We start from the raw sequence: 20008 nt of genomic DNA on the forward strand, positions 1-20008 counted from the left end.
GTTTACCACAATGACATGCACTTGAGTGTATTTTGTCCTACTAAATTTCTAAGTTTGGATACTACTAAATTCTAAGCGTGTGAATATAAGTTAATTTGATCTCGTTAGAAGATAAGATTGTATCTGAATTTTGGTGTGAACATAAGTCTTGATGTGTGATATCCAATAATCCAAATATGACCAAATCTAGATAATAGCTTGTGTATACATAGATTTGAGCCTAAGCTAACGAATAATACATGATATTCAAATGCAATGCGGTATTTTTTCGTGTGTTTTGTAAATCGATCTAATAAATCTACAACTCTTGTCTAAGTTATCGTTTTTATTACAAGTATGTTCGTCAACTCATGATCGGGACATTCATGAGTCATGGACTCAGCAAAATACCTTTTAAAAATTATATAAGAAACTTTGATTCGAGTCTTTTTCAAGAAAAAAAACTTTGATTCTAGTCTTACACGAGCCATGCTGAGTAAAGAGGGATGTATTGATCCATATATCTTAAAATCAATGGTTTTCTTTTTTGTTTCTTCCCTATCTAGCTATACCTCTTTTAATGTTTTAATTATTTCTATGGTAAGAGCGTAAAAATATATTCAAAAGAAAAAAGAAACAGATAGTTGGTTAGATTGCATACTCAAAGATTGCCGAGAGTAACAAGAAGAATAGAAAGCAAGATACAAAAATATATATCTCCGTTCCGTTTCAAATTAAATTTGGAAACTTCCATCTCTTTCTTAACAAAGTACAGTGACGTACACTGTAAAGTCTTCGAGAGTTGTAAAATTAATGTAGAAATACTTAAACCGACAGTTAAATTTATGCATCTCGAAAAACAAAAGAATAATATGAATATTTTACCATTTGACCAAGTTAAAAAAATGAATAGAATAAACTTTTAAGCTAGAAAGAGATCCCCATCCCACGCCCACGCAAACACCACACAGTTTGTAAACGTGGCCGGCGACTCATTAGCATTCAATGCGTTTTTGAACTGTCTTTATTGATATCATCCCCACATTTTCCTACATTTTCAACTTTTACCCATCAATTCGTATTATGCAATTATTGGGCAAGAGGTTGCGCTCAAAAGACTATCCTATTGTTCCTTATAACCAAGATTGGAAAAATGTATATATATGATTGCACATGTTGGTTATCCTTTAACTTGGAATTAGTTGTAAGTTGTGCAATATTAATTGGATATATCTTAACCTTTATGGACTACATTCATTTAATTAACGAATTATATTTGGGCCAACAATTGATTTTTCCATATCTGTGCTTAATTTTGTAGGGCAGTTTTTTTTTTTTTTCTTTCTTTCTTGTTTGGTGTCAAGATAATCTAATTTGGATGTAAGTGGACCCTTTAATTTTCCTGCTCGAATACAACCGATCAATGAACGATAACACGAAAACGAAATTCAATTTTGCCCTTACACAACCATTTATGATTCAAATATCTACATACTTAAGTCGTATGATTTCTCTATCATTAGTCGTAGTTACTGAAAGTTAAGTTCTTGTCATATAAATATCAACAAAGAGAAGTTCTTATTGACTTTCTTAGCATTTAATGAAACATTCCGACTTGGAGATTTAATAGTAACCAATTTGAAATAAAAATAAGAGATAACCATCCCAAGAGACTAATACGCAATATTAAACGGATCTCTCCGTCATATATATTTTATTGTTTGGTATACATATATAACTGTATGAGTTGACGTATTAGTTTCGCCCAGTAAAAAAATTATGATAACATTTAAATACAAATAATAAGTGGAACAAGACTTGTAGTCACGTAGTACATAAGTTATGACTTATGTGTTGTTAATCTCCGATTTATACACTAGCTTTGACTAATGTTATTTTATTCAAACCAAAATAATTATACTTATAAATTATAATTAAAAATTAAACAAAAGCTTTGACTCATACTCTTTTGTAACCAAATTTTTGGTCTACTCAGACACGCGTATATACTTTTCAAATATACTATTCACATGTTCACTTGGTAATCTCATTTAATGTATAATCATGCAAGCTGTACGTTAACAATCAATGGCAATTTCTTGTAAATTTGCAACACGTTTATGGGTAACTTTGTCATGGTCTTGCTATATAAACACCCCCTCGATTGCTATCCAACATGCAGTGTCTAAAACAAAACAAAACAAAAAGCTTTGCTTTCTGCGAAAAACAATCATGTCCGCTAAGATTCCAATATTCCAATCTCTTGTCTTTCTATTCTACCGGTTCATCCTCCGAAGATACCGGAACCCGAAACCAAAATACCAAAATGGCCCTTCTTCTCTTCTTCAATCCGACCTATCACGCCACACATTGATCTTCAACGTAGAAGGAGCTCTTCTCAAGTCCAACACTCTCTTCCCTTACTTCATGCTCGTAGCATTCGAGGCGGGAGGTGTAATAAGGTCATTCATCCTCTTCATTCTCTATCCATTTATTAGCTTGATGAGCCACGAGATGGGTGTCAAAGTGATGGTAATGGTGAGCTTCTTCGGCATCAAAAAAGAAGGTTTTAGAGCGGGGAGAGCGGTTTTGCCTAAACACTTTCTAGAAGATGTCGGGCTCGAGATGTTCGAAGTGTTGAAGAGAGGAGGGAAGAGAATCGGAGTGAGTAATGATCTTCCTCAAGTTATGATCGAAGGGTTCTTGAGAGATTACTTGGAGATTGATGTTGTGGTCGGGAGAGAAATGAAGGTCGTTGGAGGATATTACTTAGGGATCATGGAGGATAAGACCAAACATGATCTTTTCTTTGATGAGTTGGTTCGTAAAGAGAGACTAAACACCGGTCGTGTTATTGGGATCACATCCTTCAATACCTCTCTTCATCGGTATCTATTCTCTCAATTTTGCCAGGTCAGTCTCTTTATAATTTTTTTTAATTTGCGTTTACGTTCACAGTTTTAAAATTATTTAGTAGTTGATATAAAAAGAATATTTTTGATAATACCAAACGAGAATGTTTTTAACTACTAAAAATTGAAGCTGCCAAAAATATAGATATCGATATTGATATCTAGATCATGACCTTATACATAGTAAAAAGCGACAAAGAATTAAATAGGTATGAATATTGCCGATTGGTAGTGACGGTGAGTCACAAACTTGCCAGATTGCGAAAATGAAATAATTTATAACAATATGAAAAAGGTAAACAAATTAAAGGAGAAATAACGAATCAATGTCGACGACATAACCTGTGTGCATAGTTATTAGTCATGACAGTGAATATATATATCTTGTGGATTTGAATTCCGATACCAGTAATTGAGTTTTGGTTAGGTATTTTCATTCATTTTTTTTTCACTTTGAACTTAACTGAATCTCTTGTCTTTTTCTTGATAACAGGAAATTTATTTCGTGAAAAGATCAGACAAGAGAAGCTGGCAAACCCTACCACGAAGCCAATACCCCAAACCATTGATTTTCCACGACGGTCGGCTCGCGATCAAACCAACACTAATGAACACACTGGTCTTGTTCATGTGGGGTCCGTTCGCAGCCGCAGCTGCAGCAGCCAGGCTCTTCGTCTCTCTTTGCATCCCTTACTCTTTCTCAATCCCGATCCTCTGCTTTTCCGGTTGCAGACTAACCGTTGCTAACGACTACATTTCATCTCAAAAACCGAACTCAAGTCAAGGCAAAGGTCGTCTCTTTGTGTGTAACCATAGGACATTATTGGACCCTCTCTACGTTGCATTCGCGCTTAAGGAGAAAAACATCAAAACCGTAACGTATAGCTTGAGTAGAGTATCAGAGATTTTGGCACCGATCAAGACCGTTAGACTGAACCGCGATCGGGTGAGCGACGGTCAAGCGATGGAGACATTGTTGACGGAAGGAGATCTCGTGGTTTGTCCTGAAGGAACCACTTGTAGAGAACCTTACATGCTTAGGTTTAGTCCTTTGTTCACCGAGGTTAGTGACGTCATCGTTCCCGTGGCTGTGACGGTACACGTGACCTTCTTCTATGGTACGACGGCAAGTGGTTTCAAGGCCTTTGACCCGCTTTTCTTCCTCATGGATCCTTATCCTACCTACAACGTCGAGTTTCTCGACCCTGTCTCTAGTGCCACGTGTCAAGATCCTGATGGGAAGTCGAAGTTTGAGGTGGCTAATCATGTTCAGAGTGAGATTGGGAAGGCGTTGGATTTCGAGTGCACCAAACTCACTAGAAAGGACAAGTATTTGATCTTGGCCGGTAATAATGGAGTAGTTAAGAAAAACTAAATTTGTTTTAGGATTTTGAGTGAGTGAGTTTCGGTGTAAAAAGTAAACCAATCGATTATTTCAATTGTTTATATTAATAATGTCTACGTACATGTAGCTATATATATCTTTTTCTTTTCGTTTTGTTTTTATTGGTAATGTAAACATATCTTTATGTTTTATACATATCATATCCAAAATCTTTGTCAGACAATTTTGCCTTTGCAGTTCTAGTGCATACATAATTAAGAGAAACAATAATGTCCTAAAAAAATACTATTACAAATGATTCAGAAATCATCTTATACACTATTATTTCGGACAAGTTGAAAGATGTTATTAAATTTTGTTATGTTTTGGTTGGCACATGCATCATAAATGTTTTAACGGTCGTCTAGGCCAAATAATGTAACCAAAGTTATTGTAAATCATGTATATATGGCCTTTCACATATAATGGCTGGTTGGTTTATAAGTGTACGTAGCAAGCAATAGTTTCATATTTATTATTCTTTATCATGCTGAAAGTTTATTTAATCTAATCTAATTACGCACCTTATATTATTAATACGGCATATTCGTACTGGTCAAATAGTTTCTCTATACATCAAAACGTAAAGTTATTCGCTTTACATCTACTATAGGTTCTCTAGCTAGGTGGTCTAAACACCATGTGAGCATGTGAAGTTAACTAGAAAAACCAAAAAATAAAAACTTAAGTCAATCGAAACTTGCATTATAAAAACTTAAAGTGACATAGTAAATTGTATAGCCTTTTTAAAGTCAATTTACACTTTCTATAGCTAGGCGGTCTAATAATCATATGTTGTGTAAGTATTTCATTTCCTCAGAGAAAGAAGAAACAAATTTTGTACAGCAGAAATCATTTGTGTGAGTCCCCATATGGAATTTGATAAGATATGTCTGTGGTGGGTGGGGTGGTGTGTTGGCCGTCACTATCGCATTTTTATAGCAACTGTGTTGGAAATTGGGAAGTTTTACGAAGCTTCTTATCTCTTGTGATTGGTCCAACGTATAGACACAAAGTCAAACTAACACTAATAGATAATCGACACGTGTCTTCCCTCGTTTAAATGGACTGGCCACTGGGTCTTAATTTATGTCGATCGGCCCATTTCTTGGTCCACCCTATTCATTTTCTGATATGGTCCTTTAATTAAAGATCTCCCTAAAATAAAGGACCATTTCGCAATTTAGCGATTCTTCTCCGTTCCGTTGTGTTACTGATTTTTTTCGGTGGTTGTTTAAAGATCATATCAAAAATATCTGAAGGACGATGGCTTCTTCTCTGGCGACTTCCATAAGCGGAAGCTTCAAAATTCTGGTTTCATCATCTTCATCGAGGATTGGGTTTCCTGTAATCTCCGATCAAAACCAGAGAATTGGGTTTGCTGATAACAGACCCAGATGCATCTCTAGAACGGCGTTTTTGCGGCGATTTGCAATAAGTGGTTCGAGCCAAGGAGAAAAGATATCGCCTTTAGCATCTGGTGTATCTTCTCCAGGTTTGTATTCGGCTCAGACTTTTGAATTGACGCCTCAAAATGTTGATTTGGTGCTAGAGGATGTTAGGCCGTTCTTGATCTCCGATGGTGGTGACGTTGACGTTGTCTCCGTTGAAGATGGTGTTGTTTCTCTAAAACTCCAAGGTTTGTTTTTACTGTATTTTAATTTTTCGATTTCATCTACAAAAGTTCAGATTTTGGAGTTAGGTTTTTGCTGAAGATTGAAACTTTTTTGGAGTTTGAGTTGTTGGATTCTGTTCAGCCTTTAGATTTTTTTTTTGAATTTAGATTCTCTATAGTACTCTGGAGTCGAGCTTGGATTAGTGACTTACAAATTTGGTAAGATTAGTGAATCTTTTGTAGAGAAAGGTAATAATCAACAAAGAAGGACTCACTCATGTAGCTTCTACTTTCATATCACAGATGTGTTTGTTTCCAACATGACTGCGCCATAGCCTTTTTTTTGTATTTTTTGGATTCTTGGTTTGAAATAGTAGCACTCAAAATTAGCAGCTGTCATGTGAATGTAGTGACAGTATTGATAATCAATTATGACAAAAGTTGGTATCCTTTTTACGTTGTACATGTTTGTTTCGTAGTTTAGGGGAATTTGTAGTTTTTTTTTTTTGTCCTTGTATTGTTCAATCGTGTTCACATGTTATGTAATTGAGATACTGTTGATTGTGGAATTATGTCGTATGTTTAGGAGCATGTACTAGCTGTCCAAGTTCTTCAACAACCATGACAATGGGAATAGAGAGAGTACTCAAGGAAAAGTTTGGAGATGCTTTGAAAGATATTCGCCAAGTTTTTGATGAAGAAGTAAAGCAGTTAACCGTTGAGGTGAGTGAGGCTCCTTTTAAGAACTTAGCCAACGTTAATATCTCCTTCTTCTGTGGTTGCCTTTGACTGGTTTTGGGTTGCAGGCAGTGAATGCTCATCTTGATATACTGAGGCCAGCGATCAAGAACTATGGCGGAAGTGTTGAAGTTTTATCAGTTGAAGGCGAGGACTGCGTTGTTAAATATGTTGGACCAGAGTCGATTGGAATGGGAATACAAGCAGCGATTAAAGAAAAGTTCAAGGACATAACTAATGTAACCTTTACAAGCTAGAGAGCATGAAGAATGCCACTGTATTATGTAAAATCATTATTGCTCTTTGTTTTAGCTAATGTCCACATCAGTAGTAGTCGTTGTCTCCATAACTGTCTTGAGCCATCTTGCCAAGTTGATCAAGAACGGTGTGTAGACAAAGTAGCAAGTTGTTGTCCAAGTTACCAATCCCTTAACCAGAAAACAAAACAAAACAGAGTATTCATGTATGTTTTTGTTTAAAAATGTCTGCTGTATAAACTGTTTTTACCTGGCCAAAGATCTCTATGTTTGCTTCTGGATAATACCACAGATGGAAGTATCTGTTTATATGCAGGTTATGTCAATCTGTTAGACTTAATTCTGTTGTGAAGGGATTGAATCGCGGGTTTACTTACTGCATGATGGGGATTTCGGCCAAGGGACAGGCAATACCAAGGAGAGTGGCAATGGTGAAGCCAATCCAAGTTCTATCCAAAGAGAACCAAAGAAACTCTGCTAGGGCAAATAGAATGTAAGCTTCTATGTTGTCTGAAACTCCAGCTTTGTACATTTCAGCACTTAACTCTAAGAACAACACCAGTGCTCTGTTTCATTCACCAAAACCATATAGAGTTTTACTTCCACTGTCCTCATATACACAACAAGAATACTATACAACAACAAGAATACTACATACTTACAAGAGGGAAATTACGGTTTTGTCTAGATTGCCACGTGGAGGATTTATAGAGGTTCTCTCATCCAATACGAGTTGTAGTAAACCTACTGTACAGTAAAATAAGCCAAGCAAGAACGGTACCTGAAAAAAACAATACATGATCAAAGACATTCAAGAATTTTCAAGTTGTGGGGTTTTGACCTTACCCAGATGTTTGTATGAAGAGGACCGATTTGGAAAGCTCCGTTTTGGTAAACCACGAGATCGACACGTGAATGGAGACCATCGAGAAGAGGACCCAAGACGAAGCCTGACCCAAAAAGCGAGAGACTTACAGGGACGATCCAAGATTTTCCGGTACCGGTTCTGCTCTGCCTCCTCTGGCTGAAGCAGAGGATTTTTCGAACCGGTGACCGGTTTAGCCCGTTGCGTTTTAGTGGTCTAATAAGAGTAGTTGAAGGAGAAGATATCGCTAAGACAGACATCTTCCAATCTCATCCGTACAAAAAAAAATTGGGAGGACTTGTTTGAAGAAAGGGTATAAAAATCAAACAGAATTGAACTGACTCTTAACCGAAATGAAATTACTCAAACCGAAACATAACCAAAACTAAACCGATATTACAATAAATTTGATTTCATAGTAAAAACTAAAAAGAATCATACATACAAGTTACACAACATACTTGCTAAAAAAGAATAATCTCATGATCAGTGATAGCAATTTTTGTCTTCGATAAAATGTTGAATCAGTTCTCTGTGAGCCTCCTCCATGTGGAGAACTGATTGAGTTTTAACAAAATAAACCAAACTCCAAAGAAATTTGGGCTCACCGTTGATGTGCTTTTTGCAAAACAAATATTGTTATTGGAGTTTGGTTTATTTTGTTAAAGCTCAATTTTCCAATAACAAGATCGTATACACAAGGATATAACAAAATCTCTCTCCCTTGTAACCTAACTCCAATAATTAGTTTATTTTGTTATACCTTCTTTCTCTGTACAGGAGCCAATCTTCACATAGCTTGTCTTAGAGCCAAATTCCACATGGGCCTTGCTTTCGATCCATTTGAATATTTGGAAGGGGGCCTACCCATGGGTTGCCCTTTCTCCAGGGGATTAGTCTGGGCTTATGTGGGCTTAAGATTACCCTTGAGTTAACAAAAAAAAAAAAAAGATCGTGTACACAAAGGTCTTCGATCTTTGACAAGATTTAGGTGTTTAATGTGTATAATCGCTTGGATTGGACCAAACTATCTGCATGTCTCTCTTAATTAAGCCAACGCTCAATTTTTAAATGTTTGTGCGGTTATTTTGTTTTCAACTCGATTGGATTGTGAAAAATATATGCATGTGTAAAGAAGTGTTAAAACATTGCTCTAATACTTTTTTTTGTCTTCATTGCCACTGCAAAGAAACAAACGACGCAAGTCCCATCAAATAAAATTGTTAGGCAGTAAAAAAATAAATATATATACACTATTTTATAATTATTATTATAAAAAATGCTTGATTTTATGATGAATAAAAATATAAATACTAGTGAAAAATTTATACCCGCCAAGGATCGGGATATTGAATAAAAGAGAGACGGAGAGAGAAAGAGCTATAACTTCTTTGTAATTGATAATATATTAGTGTTTTACAACGATCAAATTTGATCGTTTATATAGAGAAGTAAAAAAGTAAGTTACTATGGGTGCATAGTGACGGTGGACTCCACACAAAATAATGATAAACGCATAACGTTATACACATGCACATCATTTGTTGATATTGTATACGTCTTCTTTTCCTCACTCACAACAATTATATGGTTTTTGTAACGAGTAACTGTAACGGTAACTTTTTAAATTTCCATTCTTTTATATTTTTGTTTGAGTTATTTTTTTCTATAATATTAACATAGAAGATGTAAATTTCCTTTTTTTATTCAAAAACCCAAAAAAAAACTAACTGTATCAACACGTCGCCGATTTCTGTTCTTCTTGAGAAAGCTCTGCTTTGCTCTTCTAATAATCTCTCTTAACCGATCTCTTACATCCCCGTCAAGCTCGATTGATGACCATATGTACTATAGCTCGTGTTTGATCACACGATCATAGATCTCGCCGCCACCGTGATGAGATCATAGCCAGCCCAACCCAACCACAAGAACCACACAAAGCCGAGAAACAACTTGTACCAGAGGAAGCATAGGAGGAAGAATTGATCATTATGGCAGGTCCTCTAACAAGATAAAGATCCAAGAGGTTCAATCAAGGAATCAATGGACTACTTAGGGAAATGGACAAGAAGCAAGAATACATGACTCAAACCACATTTATGATTATCATAGCTCAAGGTGTTTGGTAAAGGGATAAGTGTGCACTCTTTTTCCATTATCAAGTTTTGTGCTAATGGGTTTTCTTGACAAAGTTTTTAGTAAGGTCTAGTAACACTTTCAAGCCTCCCTTTTTCAGCCCATTTCGTGGTCGAAAGCCCATTCTTTCCCTTGACCTATTTTCTATCTCTTTTGTTTAAACTTTACATTTATTGCTTTTGTAATTTCCAAAACTCTTTGCATGAGCTTGCATGAGTGTGGACTTGTGCATGCTCTTGCATGTTTTTCTTCTCTCCCCTCTTCTCCTTCGTCCTCCCTCTCCTATATAATCCCTTTGTGGTTTTTTTGCAAATCATCAAAAAAAATTAATCAAAAATTTCTCTTTTTACTTGTTTGATCTGAGGAGTGTGTAATATCTTCTCAACTTGTTTATCTTTTAGTATGTCATATCGAAGTTATTCAAGCCAATAATCTAAAAGATTTTCACCTCTCTTGGAAGTACAATTAATCCCCCCCCCTTTTCGGTCTGCTGCATCCACTTTCACTTTTATCCTGTTCATCTATTAATTTCGATGCATCGCCGAAGTTCCATCCTTGTACATCATCATTCCGTCCTTTCCAACTTCAAAACTAGCAAAGTGTTTCTTGGGCATAGATCCTCGTCCATGAATCTATCATGTGGGCTTTGATACCACATGATAGACTCATGGCCGTGAATCTATGCCCAAGACACACTTTGCTGGATTTGAAGTTCAAAAGGACGGAAAGATGATGAACAAAAGATGGAACTTTGGCGATGCAGTGGAATTGATAGATGAAGAAGAAAGTGGATGCATCAGAATGAAGGGGGAATGAATTGTAATTCCAAGAGAGATGAAATCTCTTAGACTACTGGCTTGATTAAACCTTATATATGACACGCTAAGAAGTAAACAAGTTGGGAAGATATTACACACTTCTCAGATCAAACAAGTAAAACAAAAGTTTTTGATTAAAATGTTTGATGGTTTAAACAAAAAAACTACATGGGGATTCTATAGGAGAGGGAGGACGAAGAAGAAGAGGGGAGAAAAAAAAAACATGCAAAAGCATGCTCAAGTCCACACTCGTGCAAAGAGTCTTGGAAATTACAAAAGCAATAAATGTAAAGTTTGAACAAAGTAAATAGAAAATGGGTCAAAACAAAGTAATGGGCCTTAGACCACGAAATGAGCTGATAAAAGGAGACTTGAAAGTGTTACTTAGACCTCATTAAAAACCTTGTCAACAAAACCCATTGGAACGAACAAAAAAAGTCTATCAAACCTTGTATAGCTTTTCCTGTCTAGAGTTGCACTTATACATAGACTTTTTTTTTTTGAAATCCATGTATTCAGATTCTCTAATGTGTGTGGATGAATGAGATTGGTTGTTGTTTTGTGGATGTGATGGAAATGTATGAACAACCGTTAGATGTATGTAGTGATTTACGTTTTTTGTATCTCTCAACACCAAAAGGCTTGATGATGATACTAAAGACCTTACTCGTAAGTCTACCTCTAATCATTTTCTTTACTAATGGTGAATTTAATGATTTCCTTACTTGCTAGATAATGCTAGTCTCATGCTCTCTATAATCTAGGAATATGCAAGTTTCAATATGTTTATATAGAGAGCATGAGACTAGCATTATCTAAACATATGTAAGTTTCAATATGTTTATATAGAGAGGAGAATGCTAAACCTAACTAACTTGGTTTCCTAATATACACAAATACATATATATTCTAACTAATTTAGATACTTATACACTACAGTACTAAGTACCAAGATTGACATAATTTAAAGAGCAAACTATAACCATGATAGACATTTAAATTGATTCCCATAACATAATGTCAATGTGCATTACATGAACATGTTCAAAGCGTTGTAGACTTTAATCTGTTTCAGGGCCATGCGTTGACAGAGATAAGTAAACCAAGTCTCGGCCAATGGCGTCTTCAAAGCATTGTGGTTTCAGATAGCCAAAATAAAAACAGGGACTTCAATTTTTATTAAGAACAGAATTCGATGTCTGAGAACCAGGACAGATGTTTTCTGCATAATTCATGTACAGCTAAAACACATCTTGATCGATTCAACAGAAAACCAAACACAGACTCCATTCATTATTATTCGCAGAAACAAGATCTAGAGACCGAAATGACAAAAACCATTCTTGAGCTTGGTTTGTTCCTACGATGGTGAAAGCATATCACCAGTCATCTTCTCTGCTTTCTCCCCACGCTCACCTGAAATGTTTTGCCAATATACAGACATATTTTAAGGCAAGCCAAGAGATTTGTGCCTTACAAAAAGAAAAAGACTTTTAAAGTTTTTTACCTGTCCGAACTCTTATGACATCTGACACAGGCAAAACTGTAGATAACCAACAAAAGACCATCACAATCTGAGTAAATTCATGTTGCATTTTGAGGTATGAAACATAAATCTGATTGTGAAAAAAGAGTATAGTTACCGAAAATCTTGCCATCACCAATCTCTCCTGTCCTGGCTCCATCAATTATTGTGTTGATTACAGATTCCACCTGCAACAAGAAAAAAAAAGAAGTAATGGTTCAAACTCGAATTTCACTTAAAAAGTTTTGATTTTTTAAAAGCATATACGTACTTGGTCTTTCTTAACAACGATTTCCATTTTAACTTTAGCAACAAAGTTGTCTTCCGAGAACTCAGAGCCTGTAAATGCAACCCATGTGTATAGAAAAGTCATGAACACATTTTGACAATAAGAAGAATCATCAAAACCAATTCTTGAATGCGAGGTCTTACCACCATGTCTCTCGGTGGAACCACCTTGTGCACCGAACCCTCGAACATCAGAGACAGTAACACCTCTAATCCCGATTTTCAATAAAGCCTTGATATTTTTTTCCATATATATATTCACGAAACAGAGAAACTCAAGATTTAGTTGGATTTTTCACAAGTACAATACTCATCTGTATGTTAATGAAAGTAACAAGTATATACAATAACAGTAACAACACTAAATCCTTCAACTCGAATTCACAGTTTGACCAATCCTATTGAGTTCACTAACAGAATTTGATCTTCCCATGCATAGATAAAGAACTTATACTCTTAACTTATTTCCCAAACTTCCGTTTTTATAGTATTCAAAATCCAAATTTCAAAGACTATAGACTCTTCTTGTATAACAACTAATAATGAAAACCTCGAGTAAGTAGCAAAGTTCAAATCTTTTCACATATCAAAACTGAGAGAGGACAAGGAAGATCTTACAGATGAAACCTGCTGAATTCTCCATGGCCTTTTAATATCCCAACAACATTCATACATTTCAAAAATGAAGAAATCAGTTAGGTCTCCACTTAGAAACACAAACAACATTGTCACATACCAATGATTGGTACAACAAAACAAATGGAACCAGTGAAAATTATAAAGCTTTACCTGACAATAGCTTCAACCTTGTAAAATTTTGAGTCTGGAACATAATCTAACAAAGATAAGAAAAATGCTATGAACACACTCAAAATATAAACCCAATTGATCAAAAGAAAGATCAGAAACAACCACATCATTGTTGGCTTACCAGAAGATCCTTCAGCTCTAACGACAGGTAAAACACGAGTGTTGCTCGGTGATCTTGTGACCAAATCGAGGCGAGAATGTCTGAATCCAGAACAAATCGAAATGCAATCAGAGAAAGCAATGTTCTTTCGATCAGAATAGAAACCGAGTGAAGTTATCGAGATGGGTTTCGCCATTGTCGCCGCCATGATTGTTTTGTTAGTTTTACACAACTTTTCGAGAGTTTGTTTTTCTCCTTACCAACTGAAATCGAAAGCGAAGGAGGAGGAGGCAGTATAATTAATGGAAGTAACTTCGAAGTTGACGACGAGTCGGTTTAGCTGATATTTCCGGTTTAGTACTGAAATTAATACCCGGTTTACACCGGTTTAGTGAATTGGCTCTGATCGAGTCTCTCTCGTCTGCTTTTTAAAGTTGGGATTTTTCGATTTCACGGGTGAGGTGTGAAACAAATGGCTGGGGAAGATTACATATACAGAATCAGTACGGATCAAGAATGGGAAGAGTTTAAGAAGAATGGATCATCTCTTGGTGGAGAGCTCGATAAGTCTACTGGTTGTTTTCATCTCAGCAAGCTCGATCAGGTCTCTTTCTCAATTAAAGATCTCGACTTTTTCCATATGGGTGTTTACGAAACATTGAGATTTAGCTTTGAACTTGTGAAAAATCATTACTTTTTTATGTAGATTTGATTTTGGCTGCTTTTAGTGATGAGATTGCTTCTGTGGTTTCTAGGTACAATCGACATTGAAGAACTTTTTCTTGAATGTTAAAGAGGATCTTTACCTTCTTCAAGTCGATCCTAAGAAGGTTTGTTTATTTGATGTTGACTCTTTATCCTTTAATTTTGAAACATTTGGGGATTATAAATATTTTGGTATTAGGGATCCTCTAGTTTGGTGAGTGGTTGATCTTGTCAAACGTTTGTTTATTGTGTGATTAGCTCCACATTTAAGTAAGATGACCAATTAACAATAGTGGGTTTGAGATGAAAGCAAGATACTTCTTGAGCCTCCCTTGTATTAGTGTACTTTGTGATGTTGATTGATCCTAGAGTTGTTTATGTGTGGTTCATGCTAGAGTTACTACTTTTTTTGTAAGAGAACCATAGTCTTAAGACTGTGGAATCGCATGTAACATAAGAGATTGACATGTTTTTTTTTTTGGTTTATGTGTTTGTTTTGCAGCTTGGAGATGGATTGATCTATGAAGCTGTGGATGAAGTGAATAGCTTCCCTCACTTCTATGGTCCAGACAAAACCTTCGTTCCTCTTCCTTTAGATTCTGTCGTCAAAGCTGAGAAGTTAACATTCATCAATGGCAATTTCACCTGCAGCTTCTTGACTTGATGATCCACTGATTTAATGTGTGTAATTGCAATGTCGCTTTTAATAATCAAGTAACTAAGAAAGTATTTGTTTCTTATTCACGAAAACAGAACCAGAAACAGAGTGTATTACTATTACAATGCAAGATTAAGATCTAAACCATTATCTAATAAACCATCATTAAGATCCAAACCATTATCTTCTCTTATCTCCTTCTCTGCTTCTTCTTCTTGGTCTTGTTCTGCTTGTTCTTCTTCTTCCTTGTCCAGTTCTTGATTCTTGTTGGTAGGGATAATCGAATTCGATGATGGCTTTAAGTTTAAATCAACACAGTGAGAGAAATCTTCGGGACGAAAAACAGGAACAATGCCGGAGTCGGATCTCTTGGCCGGAATCGAAGCAACGTCGCCGGAATCTTGAGTTAACTCTTGTCGTCTTCGTTTCTTGGCCTCTCGATAGTTTTTGATCAGACTAAAGAACATATCCATCTTCTTGTTCTCCAACTCTTCGTTTTCGTGTGAGTCATCGATCTCGTTGATCCTCTTGTTCTCTGTCTTTTTCTCTTCTTTGTTCATTATCGCCATGATAATGTGGGGAAGGAGGAAGAGTATGGTAAAGAGGAAGAAGAAGAAGAAGAGAAGAAAGATTTGGTTTTTGTTTCTTTTTATTTTTATTTGGGGGAATTTTTAAGGGTTTCGAGGAGAAATGTTTGTTGTGAGATGATAATTTTATTATATAAAGTTGGGTTTTGAAAGTTAGTCACGAGGCCTATTAAGAAGATTTTGACATCTGTTAAATTATTAATTTAAAATTTTAACATGGGTAAAAGTTAACATTTAATAGAAAGAATTTGATTACAACAAAAATAAAATATTTTGTTTTAAAATAAATTAATAATGTAAAAAGATAATTATCAAAAATTACAGAATTTATTAAAAATAATACAATCTTTTTAAAGCTTTGTTTAATTGGGATTTTTTTTTAATGGGAAAGTAAATTTTCCATATTTTTTTAAACCAAAATTTTCTCGTACTTTCTTTTTTTCAGTTGGGAATAAGTAAGATTAATATGTTGACCAAAAAAATATTGATATATGCATCTTTTTTTTCCTAATACTGTATTTTCAAATTTAGTGTAGTATTTTTAGATTTTTTAAATTTAGTTTATATTTTCATTTTATATTTGGGATTCATATATTACCATGCTTATAATTTTCTATTGTTTCTTTAAGTATGCCAAATTAATTTTTTTCTAATTTATTAACCTTGATTGGTTGGTCATAAATCCTTTTTTTTCACAAACATAATTGTTAACATTATTCATTCAATCTCAAAGGAAAATAACGAGTACAAGCTCATCAACCTAATGAATAAATAAAATAGGTTAATCAAACACAAGCGTACAACAAACATAGATAGATAGATTGAAAAAAACATAAATCATTGTTGATAGATCCATATGAGCTCAAAGACTCTCACACCCTGGTTTGCGAAAATGTTTAAAAGAATTGATTTGGCCACATACGTCACCAAAATGCACTTATTTTTTTGGTCAAAGGTCTTGAGAGAACTTCATGATGGGTGACCTTCCTGGAAGTGATTGTCGGAACTGTGCGAGTGAAGACAAAACACAGAAAAATATCATTTGTTGATTTGTAAGGTTGGTAAACAAGTTTTAAAAGCCTCCCAGATGTAACAAACCGACCATCGAATATGGGTGGGTCTACGAGTCGGGAATAGATGTAGGGTCCACTTAGGAAGATGGGCCCATGGACTGAGAATGGATATGGGCTCACTAAGTAAGGTGGCAGTTGAGGCGTTACAGAGACAGATGCTACATCATGGTATGTCAAAGACATTTCCACGAATACATTCGAAAATTTAACATTAGTTACTATCAAAAGATTTTATGACATTAGAAAAAGGTTTTTACTTTCATTGGTTGTCGTGGCAAGCCATTTTGAGATAGTAAAAAGACGAGAACATTTTATCTCCACAAAGGAAAAGGGCAGAGCCGAGGTTTTATTTATAGTGGAGAAGGTTGAACACAAGGTTATTTACCTAAGAGAGGAAGGTGGAGGAGGTTGGACGCAATGCTATCTTCCCAAGGGAGAAAGGCGGAGACAACGTTCTCTCCATGGTGGAGGAGGTTGAACGCAAGGTTCTCTCTATAAGGGATGATGGCGGAGCCGAGGTTTTTTCTATGGCGATCATATATTATTGTGATGATATATCATTGATTAGTATATTATGTAATAGATTTTTTATTCAAAATGTTTTTTGAGCCAACAAGTTTAGTAATTAAAAAAATATGCAGAAGTGAAAGTAAAATAGTTGGCTTAATGTGTTTATATAGACATTTTCTAGGTGGTGATAAAGAATTATTTGTAACATAGAGTATATTTAGGTGTAAAAACAATATAATTTTAGTAGTAACATACATAAAATATTTATAAGTGGATATAAATCAGTATATTATAAAATAAATAACATACAACAAATTTTAATATATTTTTGTTAAATTTAATTTAATTTAGAAAACTATAAACCCGCACATCGGGCGGATCCTCATCTAGTGTAATATATTATTAGGGAAAACGGCTAATTCCCCCCGTGAACTTAGTTGTTTTATCGTATTAATACACAGATCTTTGGAGTGTGCCTAAAACTACATTAACTTAACGAAAATTTGAATTTTCCACATAACTATCAAAATCAAGCCAAAATCATCAAATTGAGTAACGGTGTTACTGTTCCATTAATATATGATGACTCGATGCCACTTTAGACCCTTAAACGACTGTTGTTTTATTGTTTTAAGAAAAAAACTGAAGTAAAATAAATTTCAAAAACTCAAGGATCGAACCATAGAACTCTAACGCACGTGAGCAAGCGATTTAGCAGCTGAACTATACACGTAACGAATAGTACAATTACAAACGTATATATACTTATACGATGCAAGTTAACAAACTGAGAAAAATAAAAGCTTATCCTTTCTTCTCCTCCCCCCCCCCCCCCCCCCCCGATCTTTGTTTTTTGTTTCTACGCACTTCTTCTGCCGCATCTTCAACAATTGGGATATTTATGACGATTAAGTTTTCTTAATTTAAAATTAGGATGTCATATATCAACTGCTGAGGTTAATTTCAAATTAGGATGTCAAGAGCTGAGATATTTATCACCCAATTCAATTTCAGTTACAATTTCTTTTTTTTTTTATAAATCAAGTTCAGGTATTAAGGATCGGATTTTATACATGATTTTAATCAATTTTGATCTAAACTAACAAAAAAATCCCAATTCTTGATCCAATCCATGAAAAATCAACAGTCATAGTCGTAATGTTATCGGAGAAGAGAAAACAAAAGCAGAGAAAAGGGTTTCCTTTTCTTTTATAATTTATGCGTTGTCTTAGATATATTTTTTATCCATTTCATATTTAACGAAAAGTTACGGTAGTTCAGCTGGTTTTATGTTTGGTCTGTGAGTATTAGAGGTCGGGGGTTCAACTGCCTATTTTGAACAAATTGATTTTTTTTTTCTTAAAACAATAGAACGACGTCGTTTAAGGGTCCAGTATGGCATCCCGTCATCATAGATTAACAGAACAGTAACATCGTTACTCGATTTGATGGTTTTGGCTTGATTTCGATAGTTCATGTGGAAAATTCAAATTTTAGTTAAGTTCATATAGTTTTAGGCACACTCCAAAGATCTGTGTATGAATACGATAAAACAATTAAGTTCAGGGGTGAATTAGCCATTTTCCCTATATTATTAGGTGATAGAGTTTTAAGTAAAAGACTAAATTACCCCTTCAAACCTTTATTTTTTTTTGGTATTTTTGTATTTTTTTTTCTTTTTACTATTTGGTATTTGAATTTTAATTGATTTTGAATAGTCCGATATGGAAACTGAAAATTCTCATTGACTTCACCATCTATTTTGTTTTATTTTTATTCAAAATAAAATAAAATTAAAAGTTTAGATTTCAATATCACAAAGTTCATTCATATTATGAGGATTTAAATATTTAACTTTTAAATCATATCTAACTCTGTGAATACTTAATAACGAGGAGATATCTCGTGCTCAACATTTAAAAGTTATTTTGTTTGAGATAATATTTATTTTAATTGTTCTGTAAATTTATTAGTTTTTTGAATACTAATTATTTTAAGATATTATAATATTTTATTTTTTGACGTGTATTACAGTTTTATATTGTTTGTTTGTTGTATTTGCATCATTATTTTGTAAAATATGAAGTAGTAGTTTTAATATTATAATTGTGAACAAATAAAAATTATTAATTTATCATCTATATAAATTTAGGTTTACCGACAAGCCAATGTGAAAATTAAAACACACATTTTTTTAAGATTGAGTAATATATCTTCGTTTGTAAATAAAATTGAGTAAGTGGACCCTTAAAATTGAGTAAGTGGACCATTTTTTGTAAGATTGAATAATTCAAATCACAACATATGCAGAAAAAAAATTCTGTATTTTACTAATCATAAGTGTTATATGAAAATTCCAAACAATTTGTAAATAAAAAAAATAAAGATAATAGGAGAATTATAATTTTAAATCTTAACAAAATTTTTGAAATTTAGTTATTAAAAATAATTATACTGTGTACTTGGATATAAAATCTTAGTTTTTGAAATTCTGATTGGTTTAGATTTTCAATAATATATTTAGTAATTTTCATCTATAATTTATTAGAAAGAGAAAATATAATTTTTTATTTTTGTAGATTTTTATATATTTGATCTGTCAACGTTTTTTATTTTTAATTAATTATCTTTATTTAATTAATTAACTAAACTTATTTAAATTTTTCTACTGACAATTGAATGTAATTTTTTACACATTTTAAAGTTAGTTTCATATTTGTACTTCTCAATTAATATAGTAGGATAATTTAGTGAAATGAAATAAAGAATGACCAAAGAATTTAAATAAAGTAATGAAATTGTTACTAAAAACAGGTTAATCACACATGTCAATTAGAGTATATTATATACTAGTAATATTATAGTCAGTTAATTTTTTTAAAGCTTTTTTTGTCAAACAGTCAGGTAGTTTATTCAATACTCCATAATTTATGTTCATTGTGGAAAACGTGATTAGCGGGGCAAGAAAGTAAAAAGGAATTATTCCTCTTAGTCAATAAATAAGTAGTACTTTAACACTTTAATAGTCACCACCATTTGCTCTGTAAT

At 34.0% G+C, this 20008-nt stretch overlaps 6 protein-coding genes across 7 annotated transcripts; 3 read left to right on the forward strand and 3 right to left on the reverse strand.

Annotated features, from left to right (window-relative positions):
* Positions 1–2161: 2161 nt before the first annotated feature.
* On the forward strand, positions 2162–4459 carry LOC104737590 (putative glycerol-3-phosphate acyltransferase 3). Its single transcript, XM_087480238.1, has 2 exons — positions 2162–2892; positions 3385–4459. The coding sequence occupies exons 1-2, from the start codon at positions 2212–2214 to the stop codon at positions 4264–4266; spliced, it is 1563 nt and encodes a 520-aa protein (XP_087336364.1). The 5' UTR covers positions 2162–2211; the 3' UTR covers positions 4267–4459.
* Positions 4460–5368: 909 nt separating this feature from the next.
* On the forward strand, positions 5369–7144 carry LOC104737594 (nifU-like protein 1, chloroplastic). Its single transcript, XM_010457805.3, has 3 exons — positions 5369–5914; positions 6477–6613; positions 6697–7144. Exons 1-3 carry the CDS (start codon positions 5542–5544, stop codon positions 6883–6885), a joined length of 699 nt encoding a protein of 232 aa, XP_010456107.1. The 5' UTR covers positions 5369–5541; the 3' UTR covers positions 6886–7144.
* Positions 6815–8340, reverse strand: LOC104737593 (uncharacterized). The gene is made up of 5 exons (XM_010457804.3): positions 7732–8340; positions 7548–7666; positions 7263–7451; positions 7136–7187; positions 6815–7056 (listed from the first exon to the last, which is right to left on the reverse strand). The coding sequence occupies exons 1-5, from the start codon at positions 8008–8010 to the stop codon at positions 6937–6939; spliced, it is 759 nt and encodes a 252-aa protein (XP_010456106.1). The 5' UTR covers positions 8011–8340; the 3' UTR covers positions 6815–6936.
* Positions 8341–11859: 3519 nt separating this feature from the next.
* Positions 11860–13765, reverse strand: LOC104737595 (nitrogen regulatory protein P-II homolog). Of its 2 annotated transcripts, none has more exons than XM_010457807.3 (8): positions 13449–13765; positions 13307–13352; positions 13136–13163; positions 12662–12749; positions 12501–12568; positions 12348–12417; positions 12212–12247; positions 11860–12120 (listed from the first exon to the last, which is right to left on the reverse strand). In XM_010457807.3, the coding sequence occupies exons 1-8, from the start codon at positions 13633–13635 to the stop codon at positions 12065–12067; spliced, it is 579 nt and encodes a 192-aa protein (XP_010456109.1). In that variant the 5' UTR covers positions 13636–13765; the 3' UTR covers positions 11860–12064. The 2 variants fall into 2 exon arrangements, with proteins under 2 accessions (XP_010456109.1, XP_087337467.1); XM_087481341.1 differs by having other exon boundaries at positions 13307–13340; positions 13449–13762.
* LOC104737597 (uncharacterized) lies at positions 13753–14967 on the forward strand. The gene is made up of 3 exons (XM_010457810.3): positions 13753–14031; positions 14183–14257; positions 14635–14967. Exons 1-3 carry the CDS (start codon positions 13900–13902, stop codon positions 14794–14796), a joined length of 369 nt encoding a protein of 122 aa, XP_010456112.1. The 5' UTR covers positions 13753–13899; the 3' UTR covers positions 14797–14967.
* Positions 14852–15472, reverse strand: LOC104737596 (uncharacterized). The gene has a single exon (XM_010457809.3). It carries the CDS (start codon positions 15357–15359, stop codon positions 14910–14912), a length of 450 nt encoding a protein of 149 aa, XP_010456111.1. The 5' UTR covers positions 15360–15472; the 3' UTR covers positions 14852–14909.
* Between the last annotated feature and the right edge of the window lie 4536 nt (positions 15473–20008).

The sequence above is a fragment of the Camelina sativa genome, chromosome 13 (assembly GCF_030686135.1).
Source record: "Camelina sativa cultivar CO46 ecotype springtype chromosome 13, ASM3068613v1".
NCBI lineage: Eukaryota > Viridiplantae > Streptophyta > Magnoliopsida > Brassicales > Brassicaceae > Camelina > Camelina sativa.

What these genes read in the sequence shown, in the direction of transcription:
- LOC104737590 (XM_087480238.1), top strand. Translation starts at nt 2,212, where the DNA reads ATGTCCGCTAAGATTCCAATATTCCAATCTCTTGTCTTTCTATTCTAC. An exon ending in TATTCTCTCAATTTTGCCAG is followed by an intron (nt 2,893 to 3,384) that starts GTCAGTCTCTTT and finishes TCTTGATAACAG; the next exon opens with GAAATTTATTTCGTGAAAAG.
- LOC104737594 (XM_010457805.3), top strand. Translation starts at nt 5,542, where the DNA reads ATGGCTTCTTCTCTGGCGACTTCCATAAGCGGAAGCTTCAAAATTCTG. An exon ending in TGTTTCTCTAAAACTCCAAG is followed by an intron (nt 5,915 to 6,476) that starts GTTTGTTTTTAC and finishes TCGTATGTTTAG; the next exon opens with GAGCATGTACTAGCTGTCCA. An exon ending in TAAAGCAGTTAACCGTTGAG is followed by an intron (nt 6,614 to 6,696) that starts GTGAGTGAGGCT and finishes TTTGGGTTGCAG; the next exon opens with GCAGTGAATGCTCATCTTGA.
- LOC104737593 (XM_010457804.3), bottom strand. Translation starts at nt 8,010, where the DNA reads ATGTCTGTCTTAGCGATATCTTCTCCTTCAACTACTCTTATTAGACCA. An exon ending in CTCTTCATACAAACATCTGG is followed by an intron (nt 7,667 to 7,731) that starts GTAAGGTCAAAA and finishes TGTTTTTTTCAG; the next exon opens with GTACCGTTCTTGCTTGGCTT. An exon ending in GCCGAAATCCCCATCATGCA is followed by an intron (nt 7,188 to 7,262) that starts GTAAGTAAACCC and finishes GCATATAAACAG; the next exon opens with ATACTTCCATCTGTGGTATT.
- LOC104737595 (XM_010457807.3), bottom strand. Translation starts at nt 13,635, where the DNA reads ATGGCGGCGACAATGGCGAAACCCATCTCGATAACTTCACTCGGTTTC. An exon ending in TGGTGATGGCAAGATTTTCG is followed by an intron (nt 12,248 to 12,347) that starts GTAACTATACTC and finishes GGTTATCTACAG; the next exon opens with TTTTGCCTGTGTCAGATGTC. An exon ending in TGTCATAAGAGTTCGGACAG is followed by an intron (nt 12,121 to 12,211) that starts GTAAAAAACTTT and finishes AAAACATTTCAG; the next exon opens with GTGAGCGTGGGGAGAAAGCA.
- LOC104737597 (XM_010457810.3), top strand. Translation starts at nt 13,900, where the DNA reads ATGGCTGGGGAAGATTACATATACAGAATCAGTACGGATCAAGAATGG. An exon ending in ATCTCAGCAAGCTCGATCAG is followed by an intron (nt 14,032 to 14,182) that starts GTCTCTTTCTCA and finishes TGTGGTTTCTAG; the next exon opens with GTACAATCGACATTGAAGAA. An exon ending in TTCAAGTCGATCCTAAGAAG is followed by an intron (nt 14,258 to 14,634) that starts GTTTGTTTATTT and finishes TTTGTTTTGCAG; the next exon opens with CTTGGAGATGGATTGATCTA.
- LOC104737596 (XM_010457809.3), bottom strand. Translation starts at nt 15,359, where the DNA reads ATGGCGATAATGAACAAAGAAGAGAAAAAGACAGAGAACAAGAGGATC.